The sequence below is a fragment of the Numenius arquata genome, chromosome 13 (genome assembly GCF_964106895.1).
Source record: "Numenius arquata chromosome 13, bNumArq3.hap1.1, whole genome shotgun sequence".
In the NCBI taxonomy this organism is placed as follows: Eukaryota; Metazoa; Chordata; class Aves; order Charadriiformes; family Scolopacidae; genus Numenius; species Numenius arquata.
In genome coordinates this window covers 1,987,361-2,006,304 of record NC_133588.1, presented here as the reverse complement: position 1 = coordinate 2,006,304, position 18,944 = coordinate 1,987,361, and the positions used below count along the sequence as shown (strand labels likewise).

General features: G+C 43.3%; 1 protein-coding gene across 2 annotated transcripts in view; it reads left to right on the top strand.

The window, feature by feature from the left end:
* Positions 1–837: 837 nt before the first annotated feature.
* The window catches only part of SLC6A2 (solute carrier family 6 member 2), a 75,273-nt gene continuing 57,166 nt past the window's right edge, over positions 838–18,944 (top strand). Inside the window, exons 1-2 of one of the 2 annotated variants that reach the window (XM_074157817.1) lie at positions 838–867; positions 2,797–3,097. In XM_074157817.1, coding sequence (XP_074013918.1) covers positions 838–867; positions 2,797–3,097 — 331 coding nt within the window. Of the gene's footprint in view, positions 868–2,665; positions 3,098–18,944 lie in introns of those variants that run through there. The other variant, XM_074157819.1, reaches the window with a different exon arrangement.

Below are 18,944 nucleotides of genomic sequence, written 5' to 3'. Positions count from 1 at the left end.
GGCAGCAAAGGCAGATCTGGAAGCACACACTAAGTTGTTGTTCCTAGGGATGGTTTTTTTTTTTCACAGACACTAACTCGGGAGGGTGAGAAGCCCAGCTCACTGTTACAGCATACAGTATATTCTCCTGTGTGTTGCAGAGAGAATGATAGACAAAAATTTGAATAATTGATGACAAACCTAGCAACACCTGACTATTTTCTGAAGTGAATTATAGGCTATTTCGCAGTCAACAGTGGAATATCGCTAACAGCCTGCCATCTTGCCTGGCTCCATTGAGGTTTCTAAACACAATATTCCCTTTTCTGACTTCAACTCTACCCGCTGTCAGGCTCTATTAGGCATAACAAGATCCAGACAGATTCAAGATTAAGCAACTTTTTTATAAAATCCAATTGAGGACTTTCTTACCTTGAGGGTGCAACAGATATTACATTAACCAGATCGTGCACACTTGCCATGCAAGAACTAAAGACATATATATATATGCAGAGTGACTTAATTCTCTTAGGAAATAAGCGGGGGCTTTCTAGATTCCTCCCACCATAGCCATCATGATCAAGCTCAGCTAATTCAGACCTTGTGGGGGAAAGGGTGTTCCTTAGCAAGGCCTTATTTTTCCAGAAGCAGTATGTGAGTGCTGTTGTCTAGCGTAGGAAGTCTGTGCAGATTATTAAGGCAGCGACAGTCACGTGGAGAGAGGGGAACCAGGTTTAAAAAGCTCCTTACTGGCTAGGCTACGGCTTCGGCTCCCAGACACTGCACTCCCAGAGTGGCGGAACCAAGAAGAAAGAATCCCCCTTCAGTCATCTTCCCCCTCCCCATAGGTACCAGGGAATGGGACAGAGACACCCCCAGTGCTACCTGGTGAGTTTGTCAGCAGGATGGGTTCAGGGCCCCGCAGCTGGGTCGGAGGCTCTGCGTACGCCCAGAGCAAAGCTCGGCCTTTATTTGCTGCGGGAGAAGGGGCGTGCAGGCTCAGCGAAACGCAAGGGAGCGGGGCATATTTGGGGGCACTGTGTATAACACGGGTCTGTATTTGATGCATTCGGTGGCAGTGACTGACGGATGATGATCTGAGGAGTAGGCAGCAGCGTAGCTGCGCATGAGTGTGAAAACGTGGGTTGTGCTGCATGGGCAAACAGCGCGTGTTTACAGGGTACTATGGAATAACTGTGCACAGGGGAAGCATGTATGGCATGAAGTATCAAAAAGAATAGAGAAAATGGGGTTATGTGGAGTATTCAGAGAAGATGAGGGCAGGAAACCAGAGAGTAACAAAAGGGGAACATATGAGCTGCGTGTTCTAAGTATGCAATTGCTCTGAAACAGTATAGCCACTGCTCAAATACTTCACCCAGGCAAGGGCTTTAGGATCCAAGTCACAGTTTGGATCTTGAAGCTTGAACCGAGAGCTTTTTGTGAAGACAGAAAATGTGCAAATTGTCAGTAGCTGTCTTACTAGCACCTTTGTCATCTGTGGCCTAAAGAGAGAAGGGGAAGATGCCCGTATGTGAGCTTTAACTCTGAGCTGGGATTCTTCTTCATGTTCCAAGTTTGCAGAGGAACCTGGTATTGCATGTGAACTCTGCCTAGCACCTCTTCATATATTGCAATTATAATACTGTATTATCAGTCCTAGCAGAGTAAATAAGAATGGTAGGCTGTAACACCACTGAGAATCCTCTGCGATCTGACCTATTCTCATTGATGCCAGGCTGAAGGGAAGCCACTTAACACTGGGGAGGGAGGGGGGTGTATGTGTGCAGTTTCTACCTTTGTGCTCAAATTTTATTCCCTAAACAGACACTGACATACAGTAACTGCTCACAGCTGTAACAGGAAGAGCCCCTGACAACAGCCCCCTTTCTTGCAGCGGTATTTAGCCAACCTGTGGCACCAATCACTGTTGTTCTGCCAGCTAAATCTTTGCTCATTTTAAACCTAAAAGGCCCAACTTCCATTTGGAATAGCAGTAAATAGTTAACGTCCTGCAAATACTTCAACCTGACAATGGAATCCTACCAGCCCCACGCTTTCCAGGAAAGAAAATGCTGGGCATCCCTCGACCCTGGCATGGGAGTATTAGCAGCGTCCAGCTCTGCCATTCGCCCTGCACCCCACCAAGTTCTGATGTCAAAAGCCAAATTCCACTGTTTAACTAAAGCCACGCTAGCAGGGAGGGGGGGAAGCTCAGCCGAGAGAGAGGGGGCAGTGGGCGACCCAGATTAGCTCTACCTGTTGCCGGCTAACGGCGCTTGCAGATTGCTTGACCGGGGATGCGGGAGCCCGGCGGGCAGGAGCGGCTCCGAGCGCCCCGCGGCGGGACGAGCCCGAATCGTCGAACTTCGAGGCGAAGCCGCCGCCGGCGGACGAGGGGCAGCGCGGGGCTCCGGCCGGCTCCCGGGGCGGGTCGGGGCGGCAGCAGCCGGGTCTCCGCCGGGGTCCCCCAGGTGCGGCGGCGGCGGCGGCGGCGGCTGGGCAGGCTACGGGCAGCGGCTGCGCGCCCGCCCGCCCGCCGGCCGCTCCCCCGCGCAGGAAGGGCGCGGGCAGCCCCGCTCCCCGGGGGCACCCCCGCGGGCGCGGGCAGCCGCGGTCCCCCCTCTCCCGCCTCATTTGCATGGCTCTTATTACGGCCGTGCCTCGCTCCTGCCGCGCTGACACCGGCGGGCTTGGAGCGCGGAGTCGCCTCCAGCGGGAAGCGCGCTTCCCCTCTCTGCGCTCCCGCAACCCCCCCCCCCCCCCCGCCTCGCCCGCTCCCCCTCCTCAGCTCCCCTTCTCCCCTGGATGTTTAAGGCAAAGATGAACAAACAGATCCAGCCCGACCGCAAAGTGTCGGTGGTGGCCCCCTTGCCGGAGCGCCCGGGGCCGCCGCCCCCCCCGAAGAAGGACGTGGAGCTGATCCTGGTGAAGGAGCACAACGGGGTGCAGTACACGGCCAGCAGCCTCCTGCCCGCCGCCCCCGCCCCGCGCTACGGCGTCCAGGACAGGGAGACCTGGGGCAAGAAGATCGACTTCCTCCTCTCCGTCATCGGCTTCGCCGTGGACCTGGCCAACGTCTGGCGATTTCCCTACCTCTGCTACAAAAATGGAGGGGGTAAGCGCGCCGCTTGCGAGGTCCTTCTCCCCGGCCCCGCGCCCGCACCGCCGCAGGGGCGGCATCCCCCTCCTCCTCCTCCTCCTCCTCGCCCGGAGTTTCAGGGGGAAAGGCAAGAGCCGAGGCTCTCTCTCCCGGCGGTGCCGGTTGGCGAAAGCAGGAGCGGCAGCTCCCTCGCTCCCCGCTTCCCCCCCCCCGCCCACATCCCCTTCGCCCCCCGGCACCGCGCGTCCCGCCGAGCTCCGGGCCCCCGGGGCGCACGGGTCGCCGCTGCCGCCGTGCCGCCCCCGTCCCGCGGGGTACGGGCTGCTCGCACACCCCTCGGAGTTGAACTTAGTTTGGAGCACAGGCGTATCCGCCGTCTGCTGCCACTTCAGCCTGCTTAACGCTATTTTTTTCGTTCGCAAAAAAATAGCAGCAAGAGGGGAAAAAAAAACACCCCAAGCAAACAAAACCGCTCGAGTAGAAACACGGCATCTAGGAAAGTTAGCGCCGGAGCACTGAAAGGTTCCTCGGGGACAGTTTTAACGCGGGATCAGGATTTCTGCCCTCCATTCTGCATTTTAGGGGTTCTCCCCCCCCCCCTCCAAAGTAGGTAGGAGACTTGTTGCAAACAAAATCTCACCTCCTGCACAGTTTGGCAATGACAGCAACAACAACAACAACAAAAATTACACACAATAACTACGGTTAGCTCAGATTGTCTGGCACATCTTCAGTAAGACCTTAACTCCATCATCCCCTTTCATCCCCCTGCAATACGCTGTGCTGTCAGTGAGGACTCCACACGGTGATGGAGTAACACCATCTGCAAGGCGGGCAGGTGCCTGGGGTGCTTTCAAATCACACACCGGGAGAACAGACCCTGCCTGGCAGATGGAGGGACCGCTCGTGTGAGCGGTACAGATAGAACCGCCGCTAGGTAGAAAGCCTGTTCCGTAAGATAGTTATGTATGTCTTGATAATGCGGTTGCCTGGTGATAAAGGCTAACGGTTCACATTCGTAGCACGAAATACTTGCTGAAAAGAGGAATGCAAGATGGGAAAATCCCTATCGATTAACATGGAATTACACCAATCCTTGGAACTTTATCGGATACTAGAAAGGGCTGGTACTGAAACACTTGGTCTAGTTTGGTACCTCCAAAACTTCTGAGGGGAGTCAAAAAATCTCTCTGCTCACCACCCAGAGAGGCTGAAGGATGTAGTTAGTACTGAAAAACAACCTCCATCCTTATTTCATTACGTCCAAAAATAATTCTAGCAATTCATACTCCGGTAGCACAATGCAGCATGAACCCAGCAGGCTCCCGCGGTGTCAGGTGCAGGTGCAGCAGCAGCGTGGGTGCCACTCAGCACACAGGAGCCATTGCCAGATCTCTGGGTCACCTGGCAATTTTTAGGGAAAGAGATATATTCCCCCCTATCTCCCATTGCACAAGCTGACACCCAGCGTACTTGAACTTGTTTCGTGTCGTATTTTGGGTCACTTAATTTCCTAACCAACTTCCTTTGTAATTTGCTGCTAGCTCAGGCACAGGAGGCAACAGTCTGCAACTCTCTTGCATTTTGTTTAGTCTCCGTGTGTTATGTCAGTTCAGCTAGAGAAACCTGGGTCTTCATCAGCACCTTTTAATTCCACTGCTTCCAAATTGCAGTGGAGAGGCAGCTAACTACTTCACAGCTGTAAGGGGCACCTTGCAGTGAAAAGTTTGCACCGACTCTTCCACACCATCCAGGTGGAATCAGAGCTTTACAAGCAAAGGTAGAGAGGCCCTATGCTATCAAAGCCTATAGAACGGCTGAGAACTCTTTACTGATACAGAGATTACAAACACTCAGTTACTCTCTTCTTCAAGAGAGAACAAACCACAGTATGAAGCATCTCCAATCAACACCTCGGATCTCATTCCTGAACACATAGATAATACCACAGCACCCTTTATTGGCACTTAAAAGGCTTATTTTACCATAAAATGAAAGATGCAATAATCCCGATGGTCAAAACCCATCAGCAATGGGCTTTTCCTAGGGTGGTGTTCTCATGGAGGACATCAGCTGGCTGAGCTGGGCAAAAACACATCAGCCGTGGCTAATAGGGGGACAAGCTAATTTTTACAACTTGATTGTGTTTGGCTTAATGAAGTTTAATCACATCCAGATATTGAGATTATTTTTCTTTTTCTATGCTGTTTGATAGAGTGTGGCCATCGGTACCTCAGTCATGACAGGATTTCCAGGATAGACCCTGTGCTGAAAAGTGGGGAATGGAAATACAGCCAGGGACTGGTTAACAGTTCTCTTCCTTCTCTTTACAACAGTTGTCTCTGTGGTATTTTAAAAAATTTCCATCCATTATCTCCCATGTTGGAAATATACATGTATCGGTTTTGGTTAGTAGAAGCTCCTGTAAGAGATTCAGGCTCTAAAGTTTAACTTTACTGAGTTATAAGCCAACTCAGTCCTTTCTCTCTGTCAAACTGGGTTTGAGGGTTTGTTTGCTCTGTAGGTAAATTTTCCTACAAGAGCAAAGAGCATGAGGCAACAGGCAGAACTATAGGATATTGTTGGATTTTGTTGCTATCTTTCCAGTCCTAGATCACAGATATTCTCAAACATATTTTTTTTTCCACACTGCTACTGGAGGAGGGAACCTTTTTAGCACTACAGCAAGTATTACTACCCCAAAAGAATAACCCAATGGGTTTCATATAAGTGCTGTCTTACCTGTCTCCATACAGAAGATGTAATAAAAATAAAGTACTAATAGATATGGAGAAAATTTAATTTCATTATCTTAGTAGTTTTGCTGGAGTGCAGAGCAAACTAAAGAGACAGAATCAGGCGGCGTTTCTATACCTGGATAGCATGCTCAAACTCGCTCTTTAAAAAAGTTTTACAAGATGCTCGTCATAGAGTTATAGTTTGGTTTTTTATATTTATAAGGAGCTACTAGATAAAGCAAAAAAAAACCAACCCCGAAACAGATAAAAGTTGAATTGGATGAATTGGATGGCATGTATAAAGTAAATTAGTGGAAGGGAAAAGGTTTCCTTTCTTTCTCCCTCAGCTTCTCTTTATTCTAAAAGCCTCAACAATTTCTCAGCCTCAGCGATTTAACTAGAGCTGGCTTTAGACAGGACAGTCAAATGTGGGTTATGAACTTGTATATATCTTCAACGGATTGATACAAAATAGGCAGTGAAGAGGAAGCATGTTGCAATGCCACAAGTACTAAGCCACTAAGGTATTTTTACGCTTGTTTTCAGCACAGCTTGTGCTGTCTAGCAAAAAGAAATTCTGTTATCCTTCCAAAATCTATACCCACAAAGGTTCTACAAATGCTCTTAGATGTTGAACAACAGAGTCAAGGACATGGAAGTGGTAGAAAATGACAACCCCCCTTTACATCTGAAAAAAGTGACGTGGGTGACGTGTGGACTGTTATGTTCCTAAAACTGGCTATGATTATTTTAAAATGCCAGCAGACACACTAAGGGCCTTTCCATGCTTGTAAAAATAAAGCGTGAGAACATACAGGAACTCAGAAGGAAAGCATAAATGCACACTGTATTCCCTCATTCACAGTTGAATTTTACAAGGACATAGATACACACCCCCACCTCATTACTAGCCAAATCCTTGAGTTTTCTTTCTTTGATAAACTCCAGGGAAATTTCCTGATTAAAAACTAAACATGCAGGCTTTTGGGTTAGAACTTGAAGTTCCATACATACAAAACTCTGATAGTTTACTTCAATGAGTTTAACTTACACGAGGCATACACCACCCAGTGGTAGTATATAGACTTTTTTATGTTAAGTAACCAGAGACAGCACCGGTGGTGTTAACAAAAAAACCCCCTATATTTATTTTAACAAGCTCCCAGTAACAAAAAGCTAGAGAGTAAGAAGCATCCAGCAGCACTAAAATGCTGAATGAATAGCCAGAAACATCTGTGTTTTGGGAGTAGCCTGCTGAGAGACCCCAATGGGACTTCTGCACAAAGATAGATGGCAGAATGTAACCCTTCTGTGAACAACTGTGATTTTTGGAAACATTCTTCTCCTATTAAAAGAAAAAAAAAAAAATCCCCAACCTTTAGTAAGATCTAAAAAGCCGGAGCATTTATTTTTTTGTATCAGTTACCTGTTTCCACAGGAGTTGCCTGCCTTACAAGGGCAAAGACAGATCCAGTGGCTGTATGATAATATGAAAGGGGCCACGGAAAACTTTGAGGACGGTTTAGTATGAACAGACTGGATGGGCTCTTGGCCTCGCTGACTTCTTGGAAGCAGGATATGCTCACTATGTGCTCTACACTACTTTATAAGATGATAGGGAGGCTCTGTACAGATGGTAAAATTCTGCAAGCTCTCATTAAGCAGACAAGGCAACACCCCAGAAGGGGGAATTCTCAAACTTCGCCTTGTCGGTTTGGCTGCTCAATAAACGCCACAACTTACATGTATTTGACTGCTGCTCACCGCACAAAGGAAAAGCACTGTTTGCGGCAAATCAAATACTTTTTATGCAGTCCATTTGTGAGAGTTTCAAGGAGCAGGGTATGTCACTGGAGAAATCATCAACTACAGTCATTTCTACTGGCTATTCTCACAAGTGCTGGATCCTCATTATAACTTATTTCTGGCAAAAGCCCATTTTTTTTTTCTATTTTTAAAAAGAGACTCCTTAGCTGTTTGGCTCTGTCTGTAAGTGGTCAGCATCAATGTACTCAAAACAAGTCTTTATAACACATTCAACCTTTTAAGTGCTCCCCAGTTCTGCAAGAGGCTACGCGGAATTAAAGAAGAAGAAAAGTATTAAAATTAGACTCTCATCAACTTAGGGAAAGATTTACCCTGATATTTGGATTACATCTAAAATTTTACTGATGCCAAATGAAGTTGAGTAATGCCTAGTATGATTAACTAATGCGCTCACAGTGGGCGAGGATGATGCTCAGTCGTAGTTAACAAAGCTATTGTAGTTTTTGTACAAGATACTTTTAATGTTAATGTTCATTTTTGTTCCATTTTCCTGCATAGTCATAGGCAAAATTAGTATTTCCCATTGAACTTGGTGGAAAAATAATTTACCAACGTAAAATACTTTTTTTGTGAGCCAAAGTATTTGCAAGGTCAGTCATGTTCAGACTACTCATTAGAAAGCATGTAATTGTCGGATTAGTCACTGGAGACTTACTGTATCATAAGAATCAGATTAAGCTTTTCATGAATTTACGAATAGCTGCAGATAAATATTTTAACAGTTCTCTAGCTATCGTAATATGCACTTTTAATCTCCTCTGAAGCATTATTTTTTTTAAGTGTTTTTAGACGACAGTATCTCTAGAATAAATTGTTTGCTTCAAAGAGCAGTTCGCCAGCAATCAATACATTTTAGAACAGAAGTATCTTACAGTTTATCCCGATGCTCCCTTTCCTATTCATACTTCCCCACGCTGTAACGCAGGACTGAGCAATCCCCAGAACAGGTACCACAGGCAAATCCGAATATCCCCAGACAGGGCCAGCCCAAAGGCAGGAGCCAAGAGCTGTCGCACACTGAGAGTGACACCTGTGAAAGCGTCCCCTCCCGCAGAGCGGTGAGCCTGGCCAGCGCACCGCTTCCCCAAAAACGAGCCATGATGCTGACCAGCAGCACCTTGCCTTTCTACCGGGCTCTGCGCCCTGCATTTCGCCAAATGTCTGCTAGCAAATTTCACCACTATTTTGAGAAAAAAATATAATCTGGCACTTTACACTTCAAAGGTGGATGACCTTTGCCTTGTAATATCAGGGTTTACATTCCAAAATAGCATTGACAATGATAAGAATAAATCAACTTTGAAGTAATGTCACTGCAAAGCCTACGCCAAGAGTTTGACTCATCATTCAATCACAGCTTAGATGCAAATCTAGTGATTTTGGTTTCCTAATAAGGGGTTTTCAATTCCCATTCGCACGTCAAACCGGTGGCCTCCCATAGGTTACACTGATCCCCACACCGCGTCGAGGAGCTTTGGGCTCCCAGACATTGTGTAACACTGAGGACAACGTTCAGTTGTGTGGTGTGACAGCACCTCCTTCCCCAGAGCTGGATTCAGTGGCCAGCTCACAGTTGCTCTCTTCCCTTTCTCACGTGGCTTCATCACTTCCCCGTCCTTTCCTTGATCCGCCTCTGATCATCCTCAGAGCCCACATTCACTGAGGCCATCAGCATCGTAGCTCACTTGCCAGGTGCCAGCTGCTTCTCTGAAATTCACTGTTCTCCTCTACTGGCCTTGTTGGCTCCTCAGAATTAAATAATTCAGAACTATAATGTCTGCAGGGTTATAAACTAATATGTCATACACCTACTACATACACACCATTATGAATAGTTGATAAGGAAGAACTGAATCTTTCTCACCCAAATCTTTCATCAATTCTAAAATTCTAGTTTCTGACTCTGGGGTGAGATACCATGAAATGGTGTATAAGTGGTACACTATATGGACTCTCAGCTAAATATCTGTCTGAGCAGAGGTATTTGTCCCTGTCTTAGCTGTCCCTGAACAATTCTAGCAACCCATAGATTGACAATTTTACAAAGACATATACAAACATAGAAAGGTTCTAGACAAGATGCATACTATTCAGCTTGATGTTACACCTTAAGAGGACCGTCCTGTAATTAAAGCAGGGCAAGCGTTCAGAACTGATCCAAGTTCTATCTGATCACCAAAACTGGTTTTCCACTTTTGCTCCTCCACTTTACCCAGACAATAAAAAAAGCTGGTCTGAACCAAATGAGCTGTTCTGACAAAAGCAAAGATACCTCTTTCTAAGCACACTGAATGAACACTTTTGGATTACCACTCAGAAGCACCTTATTCACAAGTAAGAGGCAGAAAAGACATCAAGTAATAAACTTAGTTCCGTTGTTTGGAAATTTAAAATCTCTGCTTAAGGTCTTTGCCCCCCGCCCCACCTTCATCCCTGTAAGCTCTTCTCCATTCTGCCAAGAAACAGAAGTACTGAAATATCCCTAGAAAGCCATTCCAACAGGAGATGTATCCCTCTTGAACAAGTAAATTCTGAAAGTCGCATTAGGAAGCCTTCTACGTGCATATTAACTCCTATTAAAACAGATACAGGAGTTTCTTACAGTTTGGCTAGAGATCTCAGGTTCTGGATACTCATTCAAGCTGAAATAGCAGGCTCTTAAGCTTCATCTGTTTCTAGTCTGTTTTCTCACTAACATCTTTTTAAGCTCTTTATTAAATTCACTGGGAGCAATGGAAAATAGAAAAGCCATATTAGGAGTGTAGTAGCCAACAGCCCTTCTGTACTGAATTAACCAAAATACCTCTTCGGAGACTGAGACATGGTCTACATGGTTTTGGGGCAGAAATTCCCTTTTGTTCTTTGGCAAAATCTCACAAACCTGTCTGTCAGTTCAGTGACTACATGAATACAGCTCCACCGGTCTAAAGATGTTATTTCAAGACAGGTACTTTCCTCCCCATACTTACACCGACACAAGACAGAATGCTAATACAACTTCTTCCACATGAGATCAGAGGGAACATACAGCTTTAGTCAGTGTTTAGCTATGCTGTGAGGGAAATCATGATTAAAATCAGTCCACAAATTACTCAACCTCTTGCTGTGAATTAGAATGGAAACAAATAGTTTAAAGAATTTTGAGCAGTTCTGAGAAGCAGCATCAAATAGAGCATGCCTTCATTTTTGCTACGTCTAATGGGAAGCACATCAACAGCTCCCAGTCCTAAAGCCTTTGTCCCAGGTTAAACAATTGATTAAATAGTTAAGAACTGTAGCATGGCTCTCTAATAGCGGTTTGCACTGCAAAATCCATAGCATTTACATACATTGTAATTATTTGATTATGTTGTACCTAACTAGTCTCAGCACTATTACAAAATAATAAACCATAACCAAATTAATTCTATACTTAGATACATATTTATATTATAATATTGTAATTCAGGATGCAGGAGAGAAATTCAAATGAAGTGTCTTTGCAATACAGTTATAGATCTTTCAGTACTACCTTTCTCTTAGTACTTTCCATTCTCTTTGTATAAATCCTTCATATAGAATATAAAAACCATGATAACGGATTTGGGGGAATCTTGCAACTGACTCTTGCAACAACTTCCTGACTTGAAATGTGACAATGAGAACTAATAATAATTTCACTGAATTTCACTGAATTTTTTTAGAGTTGGAAGGGACCGTATAGATCATCCAGTCCAACTCCCCTGCTGAAGCAGGATTGCTTAATAATAATATATAATTATATATATAATATATATTATATAATATAATTGTAATATAATTATAATTTATTAATTATATTAATACTAATTGTATCGCTATTAATTAATTAATAAATAATTAATAATTATAATTATATTATATAATATAATAATAATAACAACAACAACAACGAGTATGTAAAGATTCCAGGAATATCACACTGATTATAAACCTTCAGTTTCCCTTCCTCAGGGCATCTGGAGACAAAGGATTCATGTTAGTAGCCTATTACCCGTGTCTTGACAACCTGTAATTCCCTCCTCCAACTACAACTCCTTAATCTTCACCTTTCCTTCTCTCTGCCTCCAAGTTAAGTCTTGAACCTTTCACGGCAAGATTTCATCTGAATTGTGTAGATTTTATGCACGGGCACCAGGTCAGAATAGTTTCAACTGAAAGACTTTATTGACACTCAAAACTTTACTTCCTAAAGATGGATATCCAAGTCCTTCAGGCAACCAGCATGAAAAGTGCCTAGACCCCCCAGTAACGCTGGATAATCCCTGTTCTCGTGGAAATTCTGGAGAGATAACTATAGTATAATTCAGCATCTTAACTTCTGTATAGGTTCAACATACTTAATTTTAGCCATACAGATTTTGAAATCTTTAATCCAAGAAGAAGGAGGAAAGAGGTGGGGGAAATGGAAGGGAAGGAGTTAAGTTCCTTGCCTTATGACATATTGTTCTTCACAAAGACAATAGGAAAGAACCTCTAAACTACTTGTCAAGGCTATCCTCTGTTTTCTATTCACTCTTCCTTCTCCTTTCCCCTATTCTCTATTTAAACAAGTTTTGCAATCTCTCTCCTGAAGCGTGACAAAGGTGACAGCACAGTACTTCACTTTGAGAACTAGGGTCTGCCATTCAGAAACAGAAACTGTCAGCAGGGAGGTCTGGCTACGTCAGCCACATTCTTCTTTACACTCACATTCATCCAAAGCACTCTACCAACTCTCCAGTGCACGGAATTTCCTGATAACGTATTACTAAACAAAACTTGGACAGGATTGGGCAAGTAGTTGTCTTTTGCCAGTCCATAAATGTTTTTTATGACTAGCATTCTGATTGCTGGTATGCAGTAAGACAAGCTGCCCTTATTATACGATAAACCTTTTTATAGAAGATGGTAATTTTTCCAGTGCTCCTACTCTTTAAGGCTTTATGAGCACAATCGCTTACTTCCAAAAGCACAAGGGACTGCAGAAGCTGTGCTCCTAACGTCGGTATTAACTGGTTGCTATCGCTTGGCTGTTACTATTGTTGAAGAAGATACACTAATTTAAGTGTCCAAAATAGAATTCAACTCCAGACTGGTGGTGTTAGACTACACAAATATATAGCCTTTCTTGGACTGCTTTGTTATAAATTGCTTCCCTAGAACAAACCCAACACCAGAAGAGCAGTACTGGTTTGATCCCTCCCCGCTGAAGGATGCAGAAGTTGTGATTTCAACAGCAGAAGAATTTTACTCCTTTACAGTCTTTATTTCAGAGCTGGAGAAAAATATCGCATGATTTCCAAGCCCTGCGATTAGTGACAGAGTGAGTTAAAAGCCACGCTATAGCACTCTTGTCAGTTTGAGAGACAGCTTTTGCGGCGCTGATGTACAGGAAGGATTGTGGCCGGGTAATTGCACAGCGTTCAGCTTTACTCAAGTCCGCAGAACTGCGGGAAGCTGCTGATTTTCTGGCCCGTGGGCCGCACGGAAGAATACAGCCTACTGATTGCCTCGCTGACCGTCCAAACAAGCTGGTACCATGGGCCTAGCGTATGCACTGAAAAAAGCAGCCGAGTATTGTGTATCTTATTTTTTGCCAGCTATTTATAATTTATTCTGCACCTTCTGACCTATGCATACTGGATAGCACTCTTCACTGATTTAACTTTTATTTCTGTTTCTCTCTTTTTCTCTTCTGTAATCAACCACCTCTTGCAATGTCTATCCTGAAGCACGCCAAAGGTGACAACACATTACTTGCCCTTAAGGTCGGTAGCTCAAGGAAAAGTATGATACTCATTCCAGCCAAATTCCACTTTAATTAAAAAAAAAAAAAAAAAAAGGGAGAGGCTGGACTTCTTCTGACACACCACTCTGGAGTAGAATAATGGAAAACTTTTTTCAGACCACAAGGTGGAGCAGTAGATCCTTATAGATCTTATTAGATCCTAACCTGATAATTAATGTAACATCAACCTACTGCATTTCTAGAAATAAAAAAATTACTGGAGGACCTAACAGGGTGGCTCATGAGTTTCAAATGCAGAGCTGCCTAGTGATAGCAGTGATTGCTCCTAAGCAGACCCTTCTTGGATTTCCTGATTCATTTCATTTATTGGGACGCTATAGAAGTGGCAGCTTTTAGGGATACCTAATTCACACCAAGGAGCTCATTTGTCAGCACGGCCACGATGACAGCAAGGAGACAATCCATTGATAACAAGATGTTACCTCTGCACACACCATTTTTTCAAATAAGTGCAACATTAAAATGGAGATGCAGCCTCTTCCCCCCCCCAAGGAATGATACAGGAGGAAATAATTTCTCAAATACTAAGTTTAGGAGGTTGTTCTATGCAGTGCCCTCAAAAGATTTATCTTTGGAAAACAAACAAGCTCCACACAGATTTTCACTGTCATTCTACAATATAGAATGTTAGTTCCATATTGTAGAACTATGATGAATGTTTCTTCTTCAATGTCAGTGTAACCCGCCTTCCAGCAGGTCTCAGCACCCTGCCTTCTTGGCAGAAGAATCATTATTTCACAACACCAGTAACAGAAAGCAAAGAGTTTCAGGGACAAAGAACAATTAACTATATTGGACTAACTACGGTATTAGAAAATTCAAGGCCAAGTGTTATCAAAACATCAAGTTCACAGCTTAGAAGTTACTTAAAAGTATCCTTGCTATGTGAGTCGTTGTCGGCACGCGGGACTGTATCTGTCTACTCATGTCCAATATGACTGATGCTAGAAGAAAGCTCAAAAGCTCATGGCCCCAGCTGAGGGGTGATTATAGATGTACGCAGGCATCTTATTTATAAAATTTATCAAAAAACTAAGGAAAAGATTGTACTGTGGAGTGGTTTTGTCTCCTCTCTAAAGAGAAATGCAGATGTGTCAATGAGATCATGAGGCAGGTGTTGGTGAGACCAGGGACACTCCAGGATGTTGTTTTGGGGAAGAGTTTGATCATTTGCTCTATTTCTGCAGTTTGTTTCTCATTTATGTATGGCTGTACAGCCTTAGCTAAAATCAATAGATTCATAAACCACAAGGGAGAAATCCTGACCCAGCTGAAGTCAATGGGTGGTTTTTTTCCATTGACGTCACTAGAGCCAGGATTTCAACCCAAATAACAGACGTCTCTCTCTTAAGGACTCCTAAGTAGACAGAATTTCCAGACTAAGAATTATGTGAGAAGAAAAACAGAGTAAAGTAATAAAAAACTATTCAGACTAAACTGATATAGAAGACTTCCACTGATCTTCACTCAGTGCGATAACTCAGTACTTCACCTAATAAGCAAAATGTCAGGACTCACAAAGAAGATGGCCATAATTACACAAAATGAATTTACTCTGTGAGAGTTAGGCTATGACCTCGGCATTCTCCTACGCAGGGCTGAAGCAATAAAAAAAAAAAAAAAAAGCACTATTTTAAGAAGTGCTTTTACTCTCACAGTTTCATAGAGACAAATGATTAGGCAAGAATTTCTTTCTAGCTCTCAAGGCTAAAGAGAAAAGCTGGGATGATACAAAGCAAGTACAAGACTAAAATCCAGCAGGCAAATAAAAAGGCTGGACTAGAAAGTCTTCATTTTAAATTATTCTGGGGTCTAACCCATGATTTTGGAACTTTTGAAATTGGCGGTTGTAGCAATATAGCTGGCATCGGTTACTCTCCCTCCCTTGACTCTTCCCTAACAGAAAGAGACTGAAAAGAGTCACCAGGCTGTCCCGAAATTGCAGGTTAACCCTTCACTGACGCATACAGAGGCTGGTGACAAAACCGTTGTTTCTAACACTAAACTAAGAGATTTGGAGATTGAAGATTACCTACACTTTTCCTTTCTAAATACTGTTTTACAGTCATGAGTATTATGTGTTTAAAAGCTGTTTAGAAATATGAACAAAAATATATAGCTGTGTGATAAGTTGAAAGCGCCAAGCTCAGCCACACTGATTTATCACAAGCTCTGAGTAATGAGTGAACAAAATTGCCCCACAATCTGCCTTAGAGAAGGTTTGCTCTGGGATGGAACAAGAAGGATTTTGCTTCAAACTGTTAATAGGCCTCTGCTTCATCTGGGCAGTGAGCTGTGATGGGCCCTGAGGTCGTTTCTACATTCTTCTCCGGCATTTCAAACTAGGAGGCCCTGCGCAGAATGGCAGTGACAGAGTGTGTACTGGACAGCTCGGACTGAGGGGAAAATGTACTTGGTTGCTTGAAGCCTATTAGGAAAACAGTCCACTAAATAAGAACGAACACGAAGCTCGGGTTTCAAACTTCAATAAGAACTTTTGTCTGATTAATTCCCCCAGAAGAGGGGGAGCAGTCCCACGGAAGAGGAAGGAAGGGTGTTGCCAGCCAGCACAGCCGGGCTGGTGCAGCGCTGTTACGGTTTCGTACTGGTCTGGGCGAGACTCAGTTTACCCTTCGGAGCAAGGGAACGTCAAGGGAAATGGCTCTTACAGTCCTCCTGTTGCAGGGATGCTACTGAAAAGTTTTGCTTTGTGCCCGCAATGCCCAGATTCTCAGAGAGCCCACCTGATGGCTCTGTATTGCATCCAGAATATTTCCAGCACTACCCTTGGCCAAACACAGATTTTTTTTCCAAATGGAAAGGTTTTCTGTGAAGAACATGTGGCAGTTTTTGTGAAATTCTTGTGTTCAGTGCTAATAGAAAGGTACAAAGTAAAGAAGTCACAGCCATGTAGAAGCTACCCTTACCCCGGCCTTCCAAACTTTTAGCCCTATCCAGGAGCAGCTATAATCTTTGGTAAGAGTACAGGGGTTGGCATTGTTCCAGGCAATTATGCGGTAGTAGCCATCACTGTAATGGTAAATTTACCAAAGTCATTGCTCACAGCATCACACACAGCCATTAACGTTTACAAATAATTTAAATCGATACAACATTTGTCTTACATAAGAAAATACTATTTATGGCTAGACAGCATACTATCCATTTCAAAATATGTGTGAAAACTGTCCTGTGCAGTTTACATAGCGAGTCTAAGAAATACAGATGTACAAGAAAATTGTACATAAAGAATACTCCCCAGTAGTGTTGACAGAAAACATAGATGGATTTCAATAAAACATGGAGAATGGCTTTACAGTGTATGTAACTGTTTGCCTTCTTACTTCAAAGCCCCGTATAAACATGCATTATATGTAGTTTACAGTATAGTTATTCTGCTTCCTTTAGTGGCATCAGAAAGAACATTCATCATGAAGGCTCCGTGTATAATGACTGAGACTGAAGGTTAGATTTACTAGAATTCTTATAGATAGGAACGTATAACTGTCTCATACTTTTGTGATAGAACATAACCCTTTATTCCTAGGAAGAATATTTAGAGGATTCTGTTGTGCAAGAGTTTGTAAAGATTAAGATAGTACAGAAAAAGTATTACACTATTGCAAATAAATCTCTAATAAAGCCTAGAAGGAAAAGGAATGTTTTGCTTTGGTGATTGAGTCCAAAAATTGGAGTTACAATTTAAAATTGGATTAATCACTAAATGGTAAGGCAAGATCTAAGTGTACCTCAGAGTGTTTATACTTAATTCTTCTCTAGCAGAATTTCAAGGCATTTACCTCCTATTGGTTTGTACATTAATCCTCCTGAAAGCTGCCTGGCACTTGTCTGCAGCTGATTTAAGATGTCTTAAGCACTTTGTTTTACCCTGGCACAGTTATGAATCTCATGCTGCCTAAAATGGGTACTGCGTCCTCTCCAGAGGGTGCTTAACTCTGGGGCTGTTTTTCATTTTGACAACCTACAAAAGAAAAAGCAGTCTTTAAGAGAAACACCCTCCATCTGAGGTTGCGTTGTCAACCAGAAATCGCAGTTACGTGTACAGAACAAAGCACGTTTAACATGCCTTGTCTCACTATGTACATTAGCTACTACTGGGGCTCTAATAGCTCTGCCAGAGCAGTCGTATCGCCTCATATTAGGCACCCAAGGCAGGAGGCATCACTAGGAGGTGGGTCTCCCCGTGTATACCCTGTACGAACTACACAGGACAGCGAGCGGCTCCCACAGGGACAACTCTGAGAATGTTAGAAAGAGTAGAAAGACCAAAGCAAGGACTAACACTGCCTGAGTGAGGGTCTGAAATCCAAAGGATTCATCCCAGGCTCTTTTCTAGTAAGGTGGTGGAGCATCTCAGGGGTACAAACTTGGCATTCCTGAAGCATCAAATGTGCAGCTCAGACAGTGGGTACCGCAGCTTGATGTGCCTACAGAAAGTGCCCACAGAACTCTTCAACCTGCCGATGTACCAACCTGCTGCACCAAGAAATACCTGTAAGGTGGGGATTTTAGGCAGAAAAGCAGGAATCTCTATTACACTGTAATTCATTAGTTTAGTTCACTCAGTCTCTTCAGATTATAGAAAGAAGGCTGAAACACTTGATTGCAGTGCTTAAGCACCTTCACAAGTATGAAATAGAAAGTCCTGCAGGGTATTTAATTCATGAGGGTAAGCACTGCCACAATCAAATGTCAGATATAATCGAATTAGAAATAATGTTATTTTTAAAAAAAAATAAAATATTTTTTTATAGCATCAAAGTTACTAACCTGTGAAATAAACTACCGAAAAAAAGCAAAGGATCTGCCTGACATCTTCAAATCAGGATTGTATGTTTTTCTGACTGAAACACTGGTTTATGTTAGAAAGAAGGTTAGATCAAAGTATCTAACAATCTATTCTGGCATCAAAATCAGATGGATCCATGAATTTTTTAAACATTCATTTTTGTTTACAGCTCACTGAAACAAAACAAACACAAACGGACACACAAGTTCTCTGAGAAGGGAGACAAAAACATGACTAACAGTCTGTATCTGAACCGAAGTAAAACTGTAGTTGCCAAAATCTCCCTGGCATCAAGCAAGGACTTCCCTATGCTTAAGAGGCAGCTAAAGGTGGTGAAGTAGTATTTCCTTTCACGTACACGACAATATTCTGTACATGACAGAAAACAGTTTTTCAGCACACACATTTCAAGGAAAACTTCTCAAATGAGGTTATGTTATTATGGATTTTCTAGTGCTGGAATCCTGCTTATCCTCACCCATGAGCTCACAGCAAATATCTTCTGTGGTCTTCACTGGAAAATATTTTTAGCCATAGATGTTCTGCCACCAATAAATCAGGGTACATTTTGACAGACACTTGATTTTGTACATCTCAAGAACAGCCTACACCTTACATGGGTGGTTTTGTTGATATGCAATTGCAGGTGAATATATCCTTGTGTCACCCCTAATAATT